This window comes from Artibeus jamaicensis, unplaced genomic scaffold, assembly GCF_021234435.1.
Source record: "Artibeus jamaicensis isolate MK-2021 breed Jamaican fruit bat unplaced genomic scaffold, CSHL_Jam_final scaffold_3307, whole genome shotgun sequence".
NCBI classification, from domain to species: domain Eukaryota; kingdom Metazoa; phylum Chordata; class Mammalia; order Chiroptera; family Phyllostomidae; genus Artibeus; species Artibeus jamaicensis.
Genome location: NW_026522040.1, coordinates 6,331,162 through 6,355,749, shown reverse-complemented (window position 1 = coordinate 6,355,749; position 24,588 = coordinate 6,331,162). Strand labels below are relative to the sequence as shown.

General features: G+C 42.6%; 1 protein-coding gene across 4 annotated transcripts in view; it reads right to left on the bottom strand.

The window, feature by feature from the left end:
* Positions 1-24,588, bottom strand: part of UBE2H (ubiquitin conjugating enzyme E2 H) — a 113,937-nt gene that overhangs the window by 11,424 nt on the left and 77,925 nt on the right. For all 4 annotated transcript variants that reach the window (XM_037165818.2, XM_053657074.1, XM_037165819.2 and 1 more), the window contains exons 4-5: positions 14,008-14,047; positions 12,521-12,573 (exon numbers count right to left, since the gene is read on the bottom strand). In XM_037165818.2, coding sequence (XP_037021713.1) covers positions 12,521-12,573; positions 14,008-14,047 — 93 coding nt within the window. The remainder of the gene's footprint in view (positions 1-12,520; positions 12,574-14,007; positions 14,048-24,588) is intronic.

Sequence of the window (24,588 nt, the reverse complement as noted above, 5' to 3'; positions counted from 1 at the left end):
TAAATTAGTTCTCACGGCCAGGAGTGACTCTGCTCCCTGGAGGGGTGCCTGGCACTGTCTGGAGAAAACTGAGGTGGTCACAACCAGGTGGCAGGGGGGCAGGTGGTGGAGAGAGGCCAGGGATGCTGCTTAAACATCCTACAATGCCCAGGACAGCCCATCACGACAAGTAACTATATGAGCCAAAATATCAGTAGTGCTGAGGCTGAGATACCCTGGTCTAGATAAAAAGGCTCGGAAACTCTCTGTAAGGGGAGTAACCGCAGGCCTCGGGCCACACCTGGTCTGTCATACCTACCCAACACTGCTCTGCTGCAGCAGCACAGAAGCAGCCACGGACAACAGGCAAACAGACAGGTGTGGCTGCATTCCAATAAAGCCTTTAAAACACAGGCAGCCAAAGTGTGTCGGCCTCTGCTCTAGAAAACCCTACAAACAGGAGGTGGCTCTTCCTCGCCACTGTAAGGTTAAGGAACTGGGCAGCTAGAATAAGCTAGAGCTGCACTATGCCACGGAACTTTCTGCAATGACGGAGCTGTTCCGTATCTGCACTGTCCAATACAGCAGCCACTAGCCACATGTGGCTACTGAACACATGAAATGTCTGAGACCACGAGGAACTGGACCACTCATTTTACTTCATTCTCAGCGAGTAACTACCGGTGGCTAGTAGATTCTGCACTTGGCAGCTCAGGTCCCTTGGTGTTATCACAAGGACCTGGGCTCTTTCACCTTCATAAAGCTAACTTTCCAAAGAATCACGTTACAGTCAGTTTCCTGTGCATCAGGAAACAAACGCAGAAATTCCTGATCAAAACAGAAAAAGAAATCTTCCAAGATAATCCCCAACCAACCATCTGCACTAGGATTTTCACTGCCATTTTACTCATCATTTTCTGAAAAGGAAGCAACGTACCCAGCAAGCCAAGAATTACCCATTCATTATGCAAAACCACTGAGAACGGTTCGTTAATGAGGGACAGGGAAGAACGCGTGCTCTGGAGCTGGGAGGTGGAAGCCCACCCGCTGGTGCATCTCTGGAATCACAAGTATGTACAGTATGCGTCCACAGAATATTCTCAGAGTTACGTCAAGGAAACAGGCTTGTAATTTCTACTGTTCACACTTCAAATGCCACTTTATTATTTTTAACCTTTGAAAATAGCATTTCCCCATAAATACGTCCTTTCTTTTTCTGTGTATTTGACACATTTAATAAAACATGACAAATCTGAAACTTTTTTTCTTTTCATCCTTGGATGGGTGGGTTATTAAGACAGTAGTAGAAAAATGCCAGAAAGGTAAGCAAATTAATAAGGAAAAACAAGGCGCGTGGAAGCTTCACAAATGACACATGATCCCCGAGGAGGGAAGTCATTACGAGTCACAGTGACACAGGCAGCAGTAACAGTAATGGCGGCAACAGCTGACGCCCACACAGCAGGTCCAAGCCAGGCGCTCAGCAGCAGCCGGCACTTCTTCATTTCTCCGCAGCCGATGAGGGAGGTTCCATTACTACCTCCATTCTGCATGTGGGGAAACCGAGGCAGAAAGAGGTGGAGTGACCTGCCCAAAGGGCTGGGCTTCCAACCCAGGCCTATCCAAAATGCTGCCTCAGTTACTAGATAAAATGAACACTGACTGCCTCACCTTCATGATGGCACAAGCACCACAATCGTGTACCCTCGGAGATGGCCACTCCCTCCTCAAAGCTTTCCGTTTTCAGAAGTTCAAGGCCAGCAACATGGCCTCTTGGTGTTTCAGGCGTTTCTGGGACTGAGCTCCCTGACATTTCGGAGGCGGTGTGCTCCTTTTCAAGCAGCTCAACCACAGGACGCAGCCCGAGGCTGTTCGCACGCACCCACTCGCAGTGACCTGGGCGCTTCTCCGGCCCGGCCTCACGACCCCGGCTGCTCACAAGTGTTAAGTAGCAGTGGAGGATTCCTATCATCCAACAACAAAACCTTAAAAAAAAGTACGGGCTTACTCACTTCTTGTTCAGAAGTGCTCCCAGACAGGACTCCAATATTGCAGACATGTTTCATAACCAGGGGTGTCCTGTGTTCCAGGAAGAGATTTTACACCCTTCCTCACCACTTTAGGTTTTTCAAGCTCCCAATAAGTGGCTCTGCTCTGCCCAGGTCATTTGTACCAACATGTAAGAGAATCCTCAATTACTGGTTCTTCCTTCCTGTGCCTACCATCTTCCTGCGCTTAGATACTTTTGATCCATTTTACAGATGCTGAGTCACATCTGTAGTACAGAAGAACAGAAAAGGGAAAGTACGCAGCCCAGTTCTGGGTAAAGATGGCAGCTTTTGAAGGCCAGGATGTTAAAGCAGTGACGCATTCCTGAAGATGGCTTACAGAGTGAGTACTACTGACAGGGTCCTCCCCAAAGAAATCTCTCTCTAACATGCAGATGTGCACAGAATCTTCAAGATAAGTATGTTGGCAGAAGAGACCTAAACTATAAACAAAAAAAATGAAATAAAGATACTCGTCTTTGGAAAAACCCGTAATAAACACCCCCCCCTAGAACTATTAATAATAATAAAAACATCTATCATTTTGCCCTGACTGGCGTGGCTCAGATGGGTTGGGAGCCATCCCATAAAATGAAAGGTCGCCAGTTTGAATTCCGATCAGAGCACACGCCTGGGTTGCATGTTCAGCCCCCAGCTGGGGCACATACGGGAGGCCGCCGATGGATGTTTCTTGCTCACATCCCTCTTTCTCCCTCCCTTTCCTTCTCTCTAAAAATAAATACCGTAAATAAAATCTTTAAACAAATCTACCATTCCAAAGTCTTGAAAAAACACTAACCTTCCACTTTTTGAAAGGGAAGAGTCAGATGCGGGTCACCTAATCTACAGATTATCATCAGCTGGCTCCACTACTGGCTGCCTTCATCTTTAGAGAAAGTGCCAAGATTCCAGAGAAGCATGGTTTATGATGAACAAACAACTCTTACCTTTTGCCTTGGACTAAATCAGCACTTACCAAAATGCAGTGCATTGGGACGGACTCTTCAGCCTGGTCTTACTAGTGTCCATGTTAACAGTATCACAACACCCATACCTCTGTTCAGGCACATAAACTCATAACTTATATTCATATTTAACTTTTTAAAACATTCAAATCACAGTGATCTCTCGTCTAAAGCAGTAGCCTATCATTTAGCCCATTCAGTCAGGAGCAATGGGTTATGGGTGAATCTAGGTCTTGGCTGTTTGTCCATCAGCTCTACCTAAGGAGTTTTTCACAACATGCATGCTGAGGTCTCGAACCTACCCCAGGGATTCTGCTTTAGGACCGACTGGTGTGTGTGTGTTGCGTGTCAGGGTGTGCAAAAATGCACAGCCAGAAACCACTGCCTACTGTACATACCCCCTAACCCCAGAAACCAAATGAGAAGAGGGTTGTTTGCTTGTGGGGTTCTTTGCTCAAGAAAATGCTGTCTTGGTAGCTAAGCTGCTGAGGAGGCTCTAGCTGAGTAGCCCTCCCTGACCTCTTCCCTGTTCTGTTCTGCAGGCCCTTTAAAAGTAACCACCTCTCCTCCAGGCGGAGGTATTCCAAACCATGGGCAGGGGAAAGTGGATCCAGTTTAGAGGACACTGAAGGGCTGCTTCAGAGCGGAACAGAACAGGTAGTGTGGGTATCCCCTAACACACTGTGGACAGGCAGTAGAGCAGCTCCGGTTGGGCGGAGCTGTTCCCAGCAAAGGGGGAGCTGGCGCCTTAGTGGTGAACACAAGAGGAAAAGCCCAGAAGACCCTAAGTCGAATCTCAGACTTCCACTGACTAGTTCTTTGACCTTGGGCAGGTCTCTTCCTCTCTGTACCTCAATTTCTTCACCCGCAAAAAGATCTATACAGTACTGCAGTTCCTTACAATGAAGAGCTACACATTGCTAAAAATTAGTGTAAAATAGCCTGTGAACTGCATCAAAGAGGACTAGACTAAAATATTAATACCAATATGCCATCTTCTTAAGAGTAAAAACTTCTACCTGCCTCTCTTAAGGAATACATGTTAATTAAAATGAGTCACACTGGGGGGGAAAGCACCCATTCGCAAAGTAAAGCACCACAACTCCAGTGACTTACAAAAGATGGTGTACTGCTTAAAGGAGAAAACATGGAGGATGCGAATCACACATTTTTTGTTGTGCTCTTGGCTGTTCATGAACCAGTGACCGTAAGTCATTTCTTCTTCCTTTATTGCGTTGAAAATCAAAGTGGAAACTCTTGTAATGTACTCTGCTCTCTTTAGGTTAAAAACCCTGTGGACGCCCAGTTCCTCCTGGTCTGCCCCACCAGGAACCACAATTACCAAGCAGGCAGCCGTCTCAGAGACTTTAACTTGCACAACCTTCATTTGTTTTTCAGATGTAACACCCACAACGCTGAGACTCAGAAAACACCACCATCACACAGTACAGCTAGGGCCAGGTGCTTAGCACCATCCACGCTGTCTCAAATGCCGCCTCTCACCCCACTTTTCCCATCCTACTCCTTATCTCCTAGATGCCCAGGGCCCCAGGTTCCTTCTTTTTTTAAAAGCAAACTACAGAAAAGCTTGTCTGGCAAGACATCAGTAGTGTAAATTCTGTGGAATTTGTATTTTAAGAATTAGCTTTATACACTCCCATTCTGGGAAGCTCATCATCTTACAATAAGCCTATGCTAATAACAACCAATTCTTCCTAATCAGTCCTTTATATTTCTGGCCTTATCGCACTCAGCATGTCTAAAATTACTTCCCTGAAAACCTATTCCTTTCTCCCAATGGCTAGGTTGCCTCCAACACTGTTCCTTGGCCCAAATCTCTGGGAGGACGACGGTTGGGCTGTCCCCCTTTTCCCCACCTATCAGTCAGTTTTCCAGACCCTCTACTGGTCCTAATAAAACACATCTAGTTCCTCTTCTGTTTCCCCCGCCATGTAACTATGTCAGGCTCAGTAAATCATTCCAGCCTTGGATTGAGGCAACCATCTGCTGGCCGGCCTTCCAGGCTGTAAACTTCTGCCTTTGTAATCAGCCTCCTTAAAACAATCACTCAGGTCATTTCTCATGAAGTGCCAAATTCCCCTTGTTTTCCTTCGCAACCCTTCGTATTCCAGTATCATGCTGTCCAACCAAATTAATATTTCACTGTCCCCTTCCCCTCTGGAGAAGGGCCCTGGCTTTGCGAGTTGTGAATGGAGGAGCTAGCCACCACTCCCTATGGCATTGAACTGTTCTGTAATTCGACAGGGGGCAGGACTGATGAAAGGAGGGGAAGACAAGACAAAAAGATGGGCCAACAGCACTAGGAGCTGATTTGCTTTGTGACTCACACAGATCTCTTTCCTTCGGCTTCAGCCATGGCTGAAACTAATGGCTAAGTTGGGATCACCTGGGATTTCATGTTATTCTTATCTTTGATTTACTTTAGAAAATCAGGAACTGACCATTTGAAAGCCTATGGATTGACTTTTGCTCATCTTACAAGGAATTGTAATTAATTCATCATGAACTGCTAAGCAAGTCATGAATTTTAAATGTATTCAAAATAAGACCCAAGGATAAAATTCCATTTCATTCATCCCACAAGGTTTTCTTGGGGGAGGGGCTACCTACTGTGTGTGTGAAAAACATACATCCAGACACGTATGCAGCCAATTTTGGGGGTAAGACTGAAACGAGGCAAATAAATTAAAATTTCAGATTTCATTCACTCATTTAATAATCTGGGATTCATTAATAATTCTTACTTTTCTACTCTTTCATCAGCTCCTAAGTTTCGATCTTACCAATGGATTTGAGTATTCTTGACTTTAATCTTCTCCTGCTCAGTCTGTGAACATGAAGAACGAGTTAAATTCTATGTGTAGCCCATCAACTGGAGGCTTTTTTCCTGTTTTAAATGCCCAAGAATAGGAAGGACTTGAAAGAAAAAAAGGCTTAGAGAGTTAAAATAACATTCTCTAACTAGTCTGAACCCATCCTTAACGAGAAAAGGTCATTTCACAGCCACTCTGAGGGCAAACCTGTGGCGAGCCGAGGCAGCTGCCACAAAGGCCGGCCACGCTGGATTTGGTTTACAGGTGCTAACACGCTGCTATGGAATAGCACATCCAGCCACCAAATTCAAGAATGTGTCCAGTTGCTTGCTTAACCGAGACGGTTTTTCTCTGTGGATAAAATGTACACAAAGTCTGAGCTGATCAGGTTTACGTATGTTCTCGTAAGTCTATTGGAATTTTTAAAAGACAGAACAAGGTCTCATGAAGAGGGTCATGCAGACCAAAAAAAAAAAAAGCACCTCCCTCCCTCACACCTCTCTCACAAAAAAGAGCAAGTAGTAGGAATTAATAAGAACTAGTAATTAGATGTCCAAAGAATTTTTGCCATATATGAGTATACTTAATCTCACCAGTGGCAAGCAGCATTACAGTTTTTAAGTATTCCAAGCTAAATACAGGTATTTCTGTTCTATGTGGGGAAGGGCAATGTCAAAGATGTAAGGCACTAGACACATTCTGCTAAGTGGCAGACTACCAACCAGGGGCATGCAGTTATGTAACACGAATAGTTTAAAGCATTCCACTAACTTAGAGACCCAGTTCCCATCCGCTGCCTAAATGCAGCTCCCTCCCCACAATGTAATTTAACCACAGAGATCTGCAAAAGAAAATGAATGCTAATAGTTAGATCAGAATGAAGAAAACAGGCTCTTTCATCAAAAACAATCCCCCTGGTTGTCATGTCAATCTCAAAACATTAACCACCTCCCTTAGGTGTTCTTCAGAGGTCATCCTAGTTCAAACATGGTGTGACCCTAATTACCTTGAACAACTGCAAGCTAAAACATGGTAGTAAGATTTGTCATTAACCTTCCAGAAATGAGTGCAGTTAATATATAATTAACTACTTGGGTATTCTTACAGTCATGCTGAAACTCATTATTAAAATTTTTAATTACTAGATATTTTAGTTTGTCCTCCTTCCTATCAGAAAAGAACAAGATAATGTTATGCAGTCACAAGTAAGTGGCTGTGCACAGGTACAGACTTGACTTATACACAGCGATCACAAGCAAATACAGAGAAAACAAATCCATATAATCACAACTGAGTCCTGAAACTGCAGCCTCAAAGAAAGTAGGACCAAGTTGTAGCTGTCTTTCACAGTCTAGCTCATGTCTCACAATCCACACGGCCTGGACCACTCCACGGTTCTAATGCTGACCACCAGTGGATGTGAATGTGGTGTTTTTAATAAATTTCTGCTAAGTTGTTCAATCCAAAAGATCCCATTTGTCCGTGTACAGTGGATTAAACGCTGAGCCTCATACCAACACCACATCTGAGTATCTCCAAGCAGACAGATACAGGAGGTAGATGATGGGGCTAAGCACACTCGAAGCCATCAAATCCAAACTCAGCAGAGTTCTTCTTTATCTGCCACCGCTGACATTTATCCCAACACTCGACAGAAACTGCTCTACCTGGCCTGTCCCAGAGACTCATAACGACAGCCAGCTGTTCAAAGGCAGGATGATGTTTGTGATTCCCACGTGGACAGATCAATACTGGGTTTTCAAGCCTGTTCAAACAGTAGTTGTTGGCCAACCATCCATGCAGACAGATACATATACCTTTTATCTGTGTAACTACACAAAAAAGTCTGGAAACAGCAAACACTAATTCCAAGTAAAGCATTATTTTAAGGTACATTGACCTTCAGCCAAAATCTGAATTGTTTGGAAAGATTTACAGGCTATCTAACTGCAAAGAGAGGTGGAATAAGTATTTACAACACAAGAAAGCTTACATTCATTTAGCAGCTTAAATGCATTAGGCCGTCATTTATTACTATTAAATAAATTCATGGTTTAAAAATTTTCTAAATGCCTAGTTAAACTTTCTCTTGTCTAATTCTAATCTCTAAGTCCCTTCACGCACTCTTTCTGTTGCGGTCACCTTCATCTGTCTGCTATGATACCCCGGGTGACCTAAGGGAAGTAATTTCCCACATGTTGATTGCTCTCACCAGCCAAACGAGGGAAGTATCCAGTCTATGGGCTAGCAACCCTAAGGGCAGGAATAAAATTATAAACTGCCTGCCGGTTTCTATAAGAACCACCTTCCATGTCCACAACTTAATCCACAAAATAAGTAATTTACCAAGTCAGTTGAGGAGTGAGTAAAATGAAAGTTGCAGAGATAAACCACAACTTGCAGGGGTCAAGTATGCATGGCCCAGACACGTGGGAGGGATATTAAAGCTGTATTTCAGTGAAGGTACCTGACATCCAAGAGTCTGGGCTGAAAAGATTAACTGTGGACAAAATATATATTTTGGAGTAAAAAAAAAACTGAGTAATACAAGGGGGAGCTTAAAAAGCTACTTATGGCTTAATGAACTTCCCTTCCACCAGTCTTTAAAAATTACAGCTGTTTCTGAAACTGAAATCCAGACCCCCTGGCTACATTTGCAGTTTCCCAGCGCTTTCATCACTGCTGTCTGGTCTGGAAGAGCAAGCAGGGAGAGATGTAAAGAAAAGATGCTAAGGCACGGGAGGCCAAATGCATCCATCCTGTGATGGCACCCTCTTCTTTCCTTTTAGTGCACGAGAGTAACAATGGAACCTAAATACTCAAGAGATAACCTCATATTGATGACAGGCATCTCTAGAAAATTAGCCAAATTACCCACTGTAATGAGCACTCTTGCAAGGTTAAGTGATATAAAATTAAAAATTACTGGTTGATTAAACTACAATTATGCCAGTTTTGAGCTTCTGAATGAACACACTGCTGTATGCTTGGCAACGAAAACCCGGATGAGAACAGGAGCAGTGAATCCCATGGGCAACCAGAAATCATTATTTTGGGGTGGGTGGAGGAGGAGTCTGGAGGGTAGAATAGAGGACCGAATTTGCTACAAACGTAAGCACTGTTTATTACCCAGTTATGGTAAGGAAAGTCTGAAATTGCAACTGGGAATTGCTACTACACACAGACACCTGCATCCCAGGCCCAGCACAGGCCCCGGGGGAAAGTGAGCTGCAGGAAACTCCTCCGTGACCCCTGCTGCTCACCACACTGGACAGCAGCGCTGTTAAAAGCAGCTTTCACTGCCTGGCTAAGCCTCTGCTGCTCTTCAGTTATTTCTGCTAATATGCCAACTTCGTAATATTAGTTGTTAACATACTAAATTAAATTTTTTTTGGCCTTTGAATGAAGATTTTCTCAAGAATTATAGCAAAAATTTGAGGGATTCAGCATTCACCCATTATGATTTAATCTTCAATGCCAGAGGCTTTAGCAGTTTCTAATAAAAATTTGGTTTAGATCTTTGGATCAGGTAAGACTGAAAGAAATGAGGTACTCAGAACCAACCCTCTCTACAAATACTTTGATATAAATCATATTTACTTGCTCCTAGAATGATCCGTGAGAGAAATTTTAAATTAAAAATTTTTTAAATTTAAATAACATAAATCTGAAATTTTCTTGAGGAAAAGTTTGGGTTAAAGCAACACATCAAAACAATTCTCTCACATCCAGAATACTTTGGGCTATACTCTAAATGTATTCTTCTGGTTTCTGCTCTCACCTGTGAGGATAACATGTCCACACACGTGCATCACATGAAACATTTAACAACTCAAACACATGTAGTACGGAAATCAAAGTTCACTTTGACCAATGCGGTTTGATCTGTTATTAAATGCTTTGCAGGGTCACACAAGAACATGTTCTAACATTTTATGGACAGGATGAAACCCTGGTCGCGCTGGCCTTCTGCTTCAAAGTCTGTTCTGAACCTTTTCCACCTGCTGGTGGGAATGTAAAATGGCACAACCACTCCGGGAAACAGTCTGGGAGTTCCTCTACCAGTTAGACTGCCGCCACCATTCCACCCAGTCATCTGCCCCTCGGTGAAACACCCAACAGAAAAGAAAACCTATGTCCACGTGGAAGCTGGTGCACAAGCATCTGCGACAGCCCAAAAGTAAGAACAACCCTAATCTCCATCGTCTGACAAATGTGGGATATCTGTACAATGGAACACCACTTGGCCATAAAAAGGAATGAAGTACTAATACATGCTACAAGATGGATGAATCTTGAAAAGATTATATGAAATGAAATGAAAAGAGCCAGTTACAAAAGGCCACAAGTTTTACAATTCCATTCATAAGGAGTGTCTAGGATAAACGAATCTATACAAAGAGCAGAGGAGTTGTAGCCTAGGCTTGGGGCGTGGGGACGGGAGGAGAAGGGGGTGCTGGCTAAGGGTGAGGGATTTCCTTTCAGGGGAATGAAAGGGTTTGTACTGAAAATGAGGTAATGACTGCACACAACTGTGAAGAAACTAAAACCTATCAAACTACACACTTTAAATGGGTGAATTTTATGTATGTAAGTTGTAATTCAATAAAGCTATTACTTTAAAAATAGTCTGTTCTGCCCTGGCTGGTGGGGCTCAGTGGCCTGCAAACCCAAAGGCGGCCAGGTCCAGTAACAAGCCAGGCCCTCCCCTGGGGGCAGGCACGTGGCAACCAGTCAGTGTTTTTTCTCCCTCTCTTTCTCCTCCCCTCCCCTCTCTGAGAGTAAATAAAGTCTTTAAAAAAAAAGCGAAAAATAAATAAAAATAATAAAAATAACCTGTTCTGAGATGTGAGGTACTTGAGAATCAGCAAACCTCTTTCACAAAGATTTTCTGGTCGATAGTAAAAGAATTAGTTAAACTCACATCCAATTTACTTTATTGTAATTGGAACCAGCTTGCAGTATTTTGTTATGTACATTTCTAAAATGTGAATGCAGTTTAAGAAAAGACATCATTACATCAGATATTCCAGGCAGCTGGCCATGAGACTTTTTCATCAAACAAACCATCTTAAAAGGATTCCGGAGTGTATTATCTTCTTTCTTGTTGCCTGATTTTTCTTATAAGCTGTAATTTCCCTAAAACTCTCACGTTAAACAGCACTGGGTATGAAGAAGCCACTCGTTAATTCAAAAAAGACTTGTACCCCCTCTTGCACACCAGGCACCGTCTTAGACACATGTGTGTGTACACGTGCACACACACTACAAAGCCCCTGCTCCTTCGGAGCTTGCACTCTGTTAGGACAAGATAAACACTGAACAGACACTGGTTTTAAAGACATATTATTAAAACGGGGGGTCATGATATGGAGGGGTGCTTACTTTAGAGGCAGGGGCTAGGAAAGGAGGCTTCATGGGAAGTTAGGTTTGAGGTGAGAAAAGGTACCAGCCACTGAAAGACTAGGGAAGAAAACTCCAGGCAGAGAAAATAATTCTCCTGATGGCAGCATCAGGAGAAGAAAAAGGAAGGATTACTGTGGGCTGCTGGTGACCAACCTTCCTCTGAGATTCTCAGGCACCATTCTGTACAAGGTGTGTGGCAAGGTGACTCACGGATGGTGGTGGCAGGAAGACAGATGTCTGCATACTTTAAACCTTTACAAGGTCTCACAACTCTTAAACAACAGGAGGCCATCCTGGTTAACCCCAACCTAAAGTGGTCTCCTCTCCCTCTTCTTGTACTCGGCACCTGTTTGTACCACTCATTCTTTTGAATGTACCAGTGCAAGGCACTGTGGGAGGAGCGCCGGGACTTAAGACAAACCAGACATGCACACCTCAACTGCTTCTTAAGGCAGGAAATGATCTGGTAGCACAAAATATACAGGCACAACAACACAACGTAGAAAGGAAATGCGGGCCACAAAAAAGAGTTATAAAATGTAAGAGTGGCCAGAGACGGCTCCCAGCCCGAGTGTCAGGGAAAGCCTCCAGGGGCAGGGTGCACCTCGGCAGGGCAGGTCTGTGACGCATGGGACATCAGACATATGGGGGGCAACACGCCAATCTGCTGCAGCCCTAATTAACTTCAAATGTATTTTAAAGTATTGTAAGCTCTCCAACCCAGTTACAAGCTCAGGGAAAGAAGGCTTCATATTCCTTGTACTTCTCTGTGATGTTCAGCATGGTATTTTGCTGAGCTAGGCAACTCGCTGTGGATCCACTGGAAGAGATGTCAGCTTCGGCACTACAGGTAAAGCTAAATTATTCTTTGCTTCATGGCACGGTCCCAGCCTTTGAAATAGATGATCCCCCTAAACCTCTTTATTCATTGTATCATTTCACAGGGACATTGCTAAAAGTGTTTCTAAAAGTAATAGGTATTACAGATAAACTGTATATAATGTGTTTCTGAATATACACAGATATGCCAAGAGTTCTATATATATTTCTGTGTCTGCATATATCACTCTAATTTCACAACCTCACAAGATTATTTTGAACTTCTGCTACACCAAAGTTTAAACTTATGAGAACCGCCCCCCCCAGCCCCGATCAAACTTTCCCATCCAGGGCTTTAAAATCCCTTCCCATTCCCAACAAAACATCTTAAATCAGAGAAGAAAAGCCACGTGATATTTTTAAGGCAATGTCTCAATACGTCTAAAAAATATTCCATGGCCAAACTCACCATAGAGAGCCGTCCAAGTTTGATTAATTACATCTAGACACACAGTTCCTGACCTGAAACAGATGGAAAGAATGGCATTTTCTTAAAAATCAGAAAGTTAATTGCATGTATCTGGCAACTAATTTTATTTATCAAGAAAAATACTTTTAATAGATCATTAAAAAAAGAATCCCATTTAGGGAAACATGATGAGAATATTTAGGGTATGGCAAAATAGGTTTACAGTTGTGAGTGCATGAAACAGAATATATTCTTGCACTATTATTTATTATTGTGTTATTTCCCACACGAACAACTGTTAACTTATTTCCCCCCCACCCTGTCTTAGGTGTCTCCTTACAGATCGAAGGGCAAAAACTGTCACGATACAATGGAGTAACCAACAACATCTTCGCCGGGAGATGAGAATGAGCACTGGTAACTAGAGGCCGGCAGGCCTGTGTGCCTCAGAAGGGGACACCTGAGGAGGACACAGCCTGCTCTGTGGTTTTCTGGCCGTGTGTACTCAGTGTCATGGTAAGGAAACATCAGACAAGCCCAAACGGAGGGACAGTCATCCAATAAAATAATGGGTCTAAATAATACCAATTTCATAAAAAGATGATTAAAGTAATTCCAGATTAGTTTGCAGAAACATAACAACTAAATGCAATACTTGCGCCTGGATTGGATCCTTTATTGAATGAAAAAAAAATGCTAAAAAAGAAACACTGGCAGGATGTGGCAATAGATTAAAAACTACTACTACATTAACATTCAGCCCCTGAGTCTGACGGCCGCACTGCAGTTGCAGGAGAGAGCGTCCTGCTGTTAGGGCGACTCATGCACAGAAGTATCACAGGACCACGGGCTCGATGCAGGTGCATGCCCTCCTCACACAGGGGTCTGAATGCCCCATTGTACATGTATGTGTGTGCACACAGAATACAAAAATTTAGTGCCATAACAAGGAAAAAAATGCAGAACAAATAATCACATATTCTAAACAGCACTGAAAGTAATAAAATAGGAGGCACTGGTATCACATTTTAAAATATCTCTCATAACAGAAGGAAAGAAAGGGACAATTAAGATTCAATAACTGAAACGAAACTACAATTATTCATGTTTGTTTTACTCTCGCACACTGAGAAATACTTTAAGGGCTGAAAATGATAAATCTGTACACTGTATTGGAAACAGTTCTCTTAAGTTGTGTCTATACAAAGAGAACAGAGATGTTGAAATATTACAAATGCTAGCTGGCTATCAAGAAAATGAAGGACCCACTCATGACAGTGGAAAAGCTAAGCAGTCCAATAGTAGAATTTGAACTAAGTGGTCAGTATACCATATTCCTGGGACTCTACAGTTTAAGTGACCATTCACACAGTCCTATCTGCCGATAAAATCCAAAAAGAAAATGAAAGTTTTTGTATATCGAAGAGAGGTGAATGCTAATCAAGAGCAGTTGCTGCTAAGGTTTAAACATTTTTAAAGTTACTTACGCTTCATCAATGTTGGGATGGAAAATTTTATTCATGAATCCTGTAAAAAGAGATGTCAGTGAGCAGCAAAAAGTATCTAGAGAACATTTAGTTTTAAAGTATTTCTGTACTGAAAGCAATTTCAGAATTGGAAAAAAGTGATGATACCCAAAACTCATTACTTTCAATCTTAAACTTTTGATTACTGATAAGACTATATATTCTCCTGGCAATGTCATTTACTTATAATGCATTAGAGTCCCCAAAAAAACAAACAAAAAAACCCCCCAAAACTAACAATCTCTGAAAGCAATACAACTTTTTATACAAAATAATCATTAAAAGAAATTTTTTCTGAGCTATGAAGGTGCTTGCCAAGAAAATTTTTTTGTATTAATTTATTAACTAGTGCCATGACAAAAGTTAAGAAAGCAATCAATCCCCTGACTCCCCTCCCCAGAGTTTTATCATCCAGTCTCTAAAGGTGAAGGTTCTGCATTTGAACTTCTCTTTCTGAAGCTCAGTTACTGGCATTGCTCTGCCACACTCACTGTGTACGGACATCAATGAAACTGCTGAAATGTTAAAGGGGTACCACTTCCAAACCACAAAGAATTTCATAAGGACGGTGACCAAAGTATTTCCTTTCACTTTAGCCGACTCATTCCAGGAAACCCAGCTTTGATTAAAATTGGGGCAACCAAGAAATGAGGCAAGGAGTTAAAAAAAAAAACACAACAAAACTCTGTAAGATGGCTAGATCTGTCAGGGATCCAAGTTTTTCTGAGTTATTCACAGAAGAACAAGTATAGACTTTAACAAATATACTAGTACTTAAATTCCAAGGAGAAATTAATTTATTTTCTATCTTGAAACTGGTGATACATCATCAGTTTGCATTCATGTAGATGGCAACATTCTAAAGCAGGGATCCACTGTCAAAGCTGGCATTTCATCTTCCTTTTCACCTCACTTCCTTTTAAAACTTCCTTATTCCCTTCCATGCTTTCAAAGCCTGAAGTGCTTAGTACTAAACTGACCACCCCTGTTTCTCACTCCCACTCTCTCTCATCACCTCACCCCTCACATGTCTCCCACTTTCCTTTATTCAGATTATATTTGGTCAATGTCTATGTGTCAGGCTTGTTGAGGGAACAAAATAATAATACACTATTCTTGAGGAGGTCGCTGTAGCAGTGGAACAAGAGACATGAAGAAGTAACTGCAATTTATGCACAGAGCTGACACAGTCAGGGAAGAGGAAGTTGTCAGTGAAGAGTCAGAAAACTGGCATCAGAGGAGGACCCTCGAGAATGAATTGTGACAGACGGTATCTCGGAAAATGTAAGAAACTTATCTGGACTCAGAAAAGGGAGAGATGAACGTGCAATCCCAGGGATGCCAGCCCTCACCTGCTCCAGCCACTCCGAGTACTGAATATGCTTCGAATGCTTGTTTTGTAATCCTGGGTTAAAATAGTTTATGTCTTATCTACCACTATTAAGAGAACCCATGCAATGTTCACATTAAAAAGAAATGTGATGTAAAAAGAAAAGCCTTGTAGCCAATTACAATTTCATATTGGTTTTTATTATGGAAATGAAAGATGTTTCAAAGTTTAGACTTAAGAGGCATGTGTTTAAGAGATTTTACTAAGCCAATGGAAATGCTCATGTCTTAAGGTTAAGAGGAGAAAAAGCAGGATAAAAACCTACAGGACTCTAGAAAAAGAGGTGTTGGAGAAGACCTATGAGGACTATTCATTGAAGCATCATTTATAAAAGCTAAGAAACGAATCTGACTCCCATCGAAAGGGACTGGAGAAACTGTAAGCACACCCATACACTAGGAGTCCCACGCAGCCAAGGTAATGAACTGGACTGTTCAGTATCGACTTGACCGAGAAGGGAAAGAGGTGAAGAATGATGTATTTACCATATGATACCATTTAAAGAAACTAAAACAAAGCAACACCATGTATTCTCTTTAGTGACAAATACGGAAATTGCACTGGACAACACATATCAAACTTGCAAAAGTAATTATTTCGGTGAGAGTGCAGAGCCAATGGTAGAATCAGGGGACAGAACAGGCAACAGTATTAAAGACAAATTTATAATACTATATGCCTTTTAAAAAGACAGAATGCGCCCTGGCTGGTATAGCTCAGTGGATTGAGCATGGGACTGCGAACCAAAGGATCACGGTTTGATTCCCAGTCAGGGCACATGCCTGGGTTGCAGGCCAGTTCCCAGCAGGGGACGCACGAGAGGCAACCATACACTGATATTTCTTTCCCTCTCTCCTTCCCTTTCCCTCTAAAGATAAATACATAAAAACCTTAAAAAAAAAAAAAGACAGAATGTGTTTGTATATAATTCACTCCATTTTTTTAAACAAGCAAATATGTACAACTATTAACAGTTGCTTAATTCTTTTTTTTAAAGAATTTTCTTTTTTTTAAATTTTATTTATTTATCTTTAGAAGGGGAGAGAAGGAGAGAAGGAGAAAAATATCAACGTATGGTTGCTTCTGGTGCATCCCCTGCTGGGAACTGGCCCACAACCCAGGTATGTGCCCTGATGGGGAATTGAACCTCGATCTTTTGGTTTGCAGGCCTGTGCTCAATCCACTGAGCTACACCAGCCAGGGCTAACAGTTGCTTAATTCTTCATGATGGAAATATTTTCTCCATTATACTTTTCAAATTACATACCCCCCACTCTCCAGAAGCAGGGTCACGGCAATGAAAAGGCTGGAGGGAAGTACACAAGCGTGAACGAGAGTCAGCTTCAGAGACCACCCCCATCACCATTTCTACTACTATTCTTCTACTTGTCACAATTTTTACAATGTCTAATTTTAACAGTTGAAAAACACTTTCAAATAAAAAATATATAAACAGTAGCAAACACTCTAAAGCAAACCTAATTATACACAGGTTATCCAGTGCTGAACCCTTTCAAGGAAAAGCGTCACTAAAATCAACCATTTTATTTGAGTGTTTATATCTCAAATATTCTTGCTTTAAAAATACAAATTCAACACAAAAATCAGAAGACCCTCAGGTTACGAGGCATCCAAGTCGTCAGGATTAGTTACGCACAGGAACATACTGCTATGCTAACTGCCAAGACACTTCCTGGCGCAAGGAAAACACTACTGTTTAGCCACTATATGGTTTAATTCAAGAGACTTGTTCTGTTAATGTGGGAAGTATTTTGAAGTTACAACTGAGAACTTAAAATTGAACTTGGTACTTAAGATTCTGCTTCAGCTAGAATTCTGGAAGGAGCACCCAGGGAAGCAACAGCAATGGCAGAACGTTCCTGTGCTGCCCGTAGGGGAGGATCGCCGGGAGAGCTCTTTAAAAACAGAGGTGCTGTTGGAACTTGGCAAGTGTTATGGAGAAACACGTAGCAAAGAAGGGGCTGGAATCAGGAATGCGGGGGTGCAGCCACAAGTTTAAATAGGATGGTCAGCAAGGGCCTTATGGAGAGGGTGACTTAGTCTGAAGGGAGTGAGTGGGGAAAGAGTGTGCACAGCACCCACGGCCAGTGCAAAGTGCTCCAGGGGTCTGCTGGGTGTCTGAAGGCCAGAGAAGAGAGTAGGGAAACTGAAGTGGAGTGAATAAGGGGCAGAAGATCTGCCGAGAGGTCAGAGAGATAATGAGCATTTGTGAGTCCCTCTAAGGATGCTGGCTTTCACTCTGTGTAAGGTGGGAAGCCTGCTGGGGAAAGGACGGAGAATGGCAATCCCAGCAAAACAGAACGAGCTGTCTCTCCTACAGTAAGGACGAAGCTTCAACAACTCATGTCACAGGAAACCTCAAAGGTATGTCCGGAAAGCAGCTATGGTGAAAGACCTTTACATGTTTATTAAAACTGCCCCTGCAAGGTTAAGGTGCCCCCTCCTTGTACAAGGCCTGGAGATTACCAGATGGCAGAATCACACTGCAGAGAGGAAAGCACTCGCAGAGACTTGGGCTCGTCCCAGCTCTGCTATTCACTGCAGACCTTGAGCAGGTCACTTCACTTCTGTGGGCCTGTTTCTCTGCCAGGAGCGAAGAGAAAACAGCTGGACTCTATCATCTCTAAAACCTCCAGTCTTACTCTATCAGCCCCAAAACAGTAGGATTTAGAAACAATGGCCAGAGCTCCGAATACAGAAGACTAAGACTTAAGGAGAAATGTCCAGAGTTCAAGTCCTTAAAGGAAATTTATTCTGTAAGGCACATGTTTAGGAACAAAAGTATTCTGGAGAATACAAAGCTCCCAACATGCCGAAATACCACCAAGCGACACTGTATGTGCCAACTATTCCAAAGCAGGCAGAAAACAGAGATAAAAGCACAGCCAGCCAAATGCTAACAGTTCCCAGACTACAATCCTCTTCCTGTACCAGGCTTTTTCAATTGTTAGAAAAATACCCAAAACAAATAAATTAAAATAAGCACCTGTATCTCCTGTACATTTGTTCTTGGCTAAGCTGTGGGCAGCATCTGTGGCAAAGCCATTTACATTCTATTCTGGACGATGATGGCAACAATGGAACTTCTGGATAAGGAGCGGAGCAGATGAGAAAGAGCAGGCCAGGAATTCAGAAAAGGAAGGTTCTCAGGGCTGAGCGTGTTTGCCCTGGCGTGTTCTCCTTCCTTTTGGCAATGCTAACACCACACTAATGAATACGTCTGCAACAAGAGAATTTTCCCAACACTTGTTTCCATTCAACCAGGAACTATTTTGAAGCTATTTTAAGAGAACATATTTTGAAAACTGCTTTTATGGAAACATGGTAAGTGGAAGCAGCAAGTCATTTTTAATCTACGTGACTTACTATTTTATTCACCACCAGACATTTTCTAATGGTATATTCCAATGATTTGACCAGATAAAATTCCTAACTCCTTTGTTTAAAATCTTTTTATTTTAAAGATTTTATTCATTTATCTTTAGAGAGGGGGGAAGGGAGGGAGAGGGAGAGAGAAACATCAATTCGTGGTTCCTCTCATGCATCTCCCACTAGGAACCTGGCCTGCAACCCAGGCATGTGCCCTAACAGGGAGTTGAACCAGCGACCCTTTGGTTTGCAGGCCGGCACTCAATCCACTGAGCCACACCATCAGGGCATGTTTCAGATCTTTTGGACAATTATTCTCTGGCATGGCTCAAGCACTTGTACAACAGGGAACAATATAAACAAATGTTTAGCTAAAACATCTCTGTTTTCTTATCTTTTAGCAAAAGAGAACCAGGTGATTTCTAATTCTGGAGGAGAAATCCAAATCATGCTTAGTTGATGTAGAATTATGTATTTTAAAAATAAAAGCAGATTTTTTTTATTCTCCCCTGAGGATAGTCACTGATTTTTTTAGGGATCATGGGGCAGGAAAAGAGAGAAAAAGACAGAAATGTCAGCTTTGTGTATGCGCCCCAACTAGGGATCAAACCCGCCACCTAGGTATGTGCCCTGACCAGGGATCGAACCCGTGACTTTTTGGTATATAAGACAATGCTTCAACCAACTGAGCCACATAACCAGAGCAAGCACAGACCATCAAGAAAAAAAAAGTCATGCTTTGGACTCGTTCCACTCTAATACTCAACAGTTCTGGAATAACGAATCTCTTGCCCCATAGGCTGGTAAGTGCAGAGAGTAAACAACACGTGCAGAGTCATGCTGAGAACAGTTTTCATCTCAGCCTCTCTCTGTATTCAGTCCCAGGAGGGAGTCTGTACAAACTCGCACACACTTTCAAGTAACTTCTGATACTAGGGTCACTCATTGTGTTTTCTACCTTTGCTTCTTTTACTTGTGAGGATATTTTTAATGATCAAATCTGTGGATAGAATGAAATACCCAGGGCTGTCATCTACCCAGAAATTTCATTTAAAACAACCTTCAAAAAATGAGAGGTCAAACAAGTGACTCATGAAACAAGGTAAACCAACACTCAGGTAAATAGGTAAAAAAAAGGTGCCAAAGGCATAAAACAATAGTGCTCTCCCAGGGATAAAATGAGCCTGGACTGCAGATGGTTGAGGCAGCTGTAGCTGATGCAATTTAATTACAAGCTTATAAATTCCTGAGAGAAAACAGTAAGTGAATACATTAAATTAATCCCACATTCCATCTTGAGAACAAATGCCCACGTAAGGAACACCATTCAGAATCAATGTAATTAATTCTACTTTTTAAAATAGATATAACTATTTAAAATGTATTCATTAAAGACTGAATCATCTTTCTCCTATCAGTGTCTCAGACTATACATCTTTTAAGGGCAATGACTTGAACCTCCATTCCTAGCATGCGAGAGGTGACTGGGTTTGGGAACGTGGCCAGCTTCACCAGCCGCAGCCACACTGCCAGGCCAATGCATCCTGGTGCACACTGGCCAGTCTCCTCTTGCCTCAGATAGCCAGCCTGCACCCGGACAGAAGTCTGCAGAGAGCTGGGCCTTTCCTCCTCGGGACAGACGGACCTGGGCCAGTCTCTTCTTGGGTGAGGAACCAAGCAAGGAGCTTGCTCCCCAGGCCCTGTGTGTGTGATGGGAACTTCCAAACTGATCCTGTGTGTGTTCAGGAGATCTAAACTCAACAAGGGGTCCTCTCTTCCATTTCTTCCCCGGCTCTCTGATAATACGGAACCCAAGGGACGGGCTGGATGGGTAAGGAAAGTTCATTTACAACTACGAAAAGGCGGTGTCCTGCAACAGCACAACCTAGCAGATTACAAAATCCTGCAGCCTTAAACCTACTCGTCCAGTTTCATTTTTGTTAGATTACAATCTCTTTCCTGTTCCCACAGTGTATCTTTCACCTTCCCAGTCATTCATACGGCAATACTGTCTGAGTCAGGCAGTATTTACTTCCACTGTAAGAGGCTAAGAAATACAGAACACCCTGGACTTCAAATTCAAACTGCAAGACCCATTTCAAGTCTCTGCCACTCATATTAAATTTATGGTTAAAAAATCAGGTTCCAGCCCTGACCAGTGTGGCTCAGTTGGGTGGGCATCGCCCTGCAAAGCGAGAGGTCACCAGTTTGATTCCATGTCAGGGGGAGTGCCTGGGGTGGGGGTTGGTCTCCAGTCCAGGCATATGAGACAGGCAACCTGATCAGTGCTTCTCTCTTACTGCAATGTTCGTTCTCTCCCTCTTCTTCTCTCTCCCTAAAACTAACTAACTAAAATCTTAAAAAACAAACAAACTAGGCTCTAGTCAGACCGCCTAAGTTCCACTGCATGAGCTTCGGGCAAGCTGGGAGGGACTCAGTCTCTGCCTTTCTGCTTCCTTAAACACACAGCTGGATTGAACGACGCTGTCTGAACATAACAGGACTGTTGCAAAGGTTAAAGGTTAAATGTATTAATAAACGTACAGCATTTGACCAGTAACTGGCACATAGTAAGCACTCAATAATGTTACAATTATTGTAACATTAGCTCAAGTAGGTAATTTCATCTCACTTTCCTCATTGTAAAAACTAAAGTATCTACCCCTACATATACACGTCCTAGTCCTGTAGGCACTGTCAAGCATTAGAGGATCGTTTGATGATGGGATACTAGGTTACCTATAATCCCATCACACTGAAAACAAAATGCAGTTGCTCTAATTATTTATTATGAAAATGCCCATTCTGATTGCATTCGGTTTTGGGGTAAAAAACACTAACCTGGAAGCCAGGAGGCAGGCTGTGCAACTGGTTAGTAATGATATATCCAGTTCCACCTTCCTGAGTCTCATTTTTACCATCCTTAGAGTGAGGCAACTGGATGATTTAATCTTGAAGTTCCTTCAAGCAATATGGTTTCCACCAACATCAGGAATACAGACAAATCTTAAATTGTGTGGACATGCTTCTCAAAGGTGATTAAGGCATTACTCTTACTTGTTTAAAAGAACTTCACTGTAAAGAAAAAAGGAAGCCAAGAAGACATGTTTTCACTATGATACCAACCCTAAAGTGGAAGGAATAGACTTAATGCCAAAAAGATGCCAGAATTAATGACCAGCTCAAAAGCTAGAGGTCACCTAAATAGTTAAATAGAAGCTAACCTAACAGCTAGTTTGATGGAATTTTGTATAGCAAATGGAAAGAGCATATAGTAACTGCAACAGGCAGAATTAAAACTGACCTAAGCCAGCTGTGAGAAGGAAGTGAACACACCTTCTGACAGCAGCAAACTCATGCAAAGGCAAGGCTACCCTTACAGGTAGCCTGGGGGCGGGGCAGGGAAAGCTAACTACTATTTTTACTCTGGCTAATAAGATGAAGCTGAATGAATTGAGATATTACAGACAGCTAACAGGATGTGTGCCTTAAAAATGTTAATATATTTTATTGATTATGCCATTACAGTTTTTCTATTTCCCCCCTTCATTCCCCTCCACCATGCACACCCCTCCCCCACTATTCCCCTCCTTTAGTTTATGACATGTCTCAAGTTCTTTAGATTCTGTATTTCCCATACTATTCTTGCCCTCCCCCTATCTCTTTTCTACCTACCGTCTATGCTACTTATTCTCTGTACCTTCCTCCCCCTTCTCCTCCTCCCACTCCCCTGTTGCTAACCCTCCATGTGATCTTCATTCCTATGGTTCATTCCTGATATCTAGTTGTCCTTAGTTTGCTTTTGTTTTAGGTGTGGTTGTTAATAACTGTGAGTTTGCTGTCCTTTCACTGTTTATCTTTTTTATCTTCTTTTTCTTAGATAAGTCCCTTTAACATTTCATATAATAAGGGCTTGGTGATGATGAACTCCTTGAATTTGACTTTATCTGAGAAGCACTTTATCTGTCCTTCCATTCTAAATGAAAGCTTTGCTGGATAGAGCAATCTTGGATGTAGGTCTTTGGATTTCATGACTTGGAATACTTCTTTCCAGCCCCTTCTTGCCTGTAAGGTCTCTTTTGAAAAATCCACTGACAATCTGATGGGAACTCCTTTGTAGGTGACTGTCCCCTTATCTCTTGCTGCTTCTAGGATTCTCTCCTTCATTTTAATCTTGGCTAATATAATGATGATATGTCTTGGTGTGTTCCTTCTTGGGTCCAACTTCTTTGGGACTCTCTGAGCTTCCTGGATTTCCTGGAAGTCTATTTCCTTTGCCAGATTGGGGAAGTTCTCCTTTATTATTTGTTCAAATAAGCGTTCCACTTGCTCTTTCTCTTCCCCTTCTGGTACCCCTATAATTTGGATGTTGGAGCGTTTAAAGATGTCCTGGAGGTTCCTAAGCCTCTCCTCATTTTTTTGAATTCTTGTTTCTTCATATTTTTCTGTTTGGCCATTTTTTCCTTCCTTCTGGTCCACTCCCTTGATTTGAGTCCCAGTTTCCTTTCCATCACTATTGGTTTCCTGTGCATTTCCCTTCATTTCAATTAGTTTAGCCTTCATTTGTTCCTCTAATTTGTGACTAAAATCAACCAATTCTGTGAGCATCCTGATCACCAGTGTTTTGAACTGTGCATCTGAAAGTTCGGCTATTTCTTCGTCGCTTAGATTTATTGGCTCTGGGGCTCTGAGTTCTTCTTGAGCCATGTTTTGGTCTGTTTGCGTCTGTTATGTATGAGGAGAGGAGCCTTAGGTGTTCACCAAGGTGGAGCCACCCAGGTTGCTGGGTTTTGACGCTATATGAGGGGGCAGGGTCAAAGAGGGGCGATGGCTGTCCCCTCTGCTCCTTCCTGCCGCTGGGGCCTGCGCAGTCTCACTGCTCGCTCCTTCGCTGGTTTATCCGCTCATGAATGTGTGATCGCGGTCAGCCTGCCACCTTGTGCCCTCACTGGATCTGTCTGTTGCTACCTCACACCTGGGATCCGCCAACTTCCACCCATGCCTGGGTCGGTGGATCTTTCCTGCCCGACCCCCTCTGCTGCTGGCTCTGCCCCTCTTACCAGTCTGGCTGAATGGTTCGTTGTTGTCAGACTTCTGTACAGTTCAATTTTCTGTGTTTTGGCTGCGTTTTTTGTTACTGAAACTTTGTCGTCTTTAAACTTGGTTATGCGAGAAGGCACAGCGTTTCCACCTACGCCTCCATCTTGGTGGAAGTCCTCTGTTTGCCTTAAATTAATAGGGCCAATTTGACCACTGGTCTCTCCAGTCATGGAGAGGTTTAGGCCCTAGCCCGCAAGTCTCTCTTCCCCTCAACTCCTGTTATTGTAAGTGATATTACCACCTGTACAGACCACACTCCGGACACCCTGGCCTCTCAGTCAGCTCCTCATGCTTCTCCACAGAGACCTTTCCTCTGTTCTGTCCCATTCTTACTCCCAGGACACACCTTGAACTGTGTCATCTCTACAAACAGTTTCACCTCCAAAATCACAAATTCAGACATCCTCCTTCCCACCCAGTCTCCAATTCTGGTCAAAAAGCTTCCCACCCCATGAACAATTCTTCCAACCATAAACTCTAATCCAATGAGCTTCCCTATTTCTTCCTACCGACCAGCCCTCCTATCTTCACCCTTTGTCCTTACTCAACTGGAGATTTAAGAGCCATCACCATCATTGTTCCCTAGCAAATCCCTTGCCCTCTCTCCTCCAAAATGCCTATGTACCCGGGAGGAAACCAATCATCCATTCTCTACACTTAGA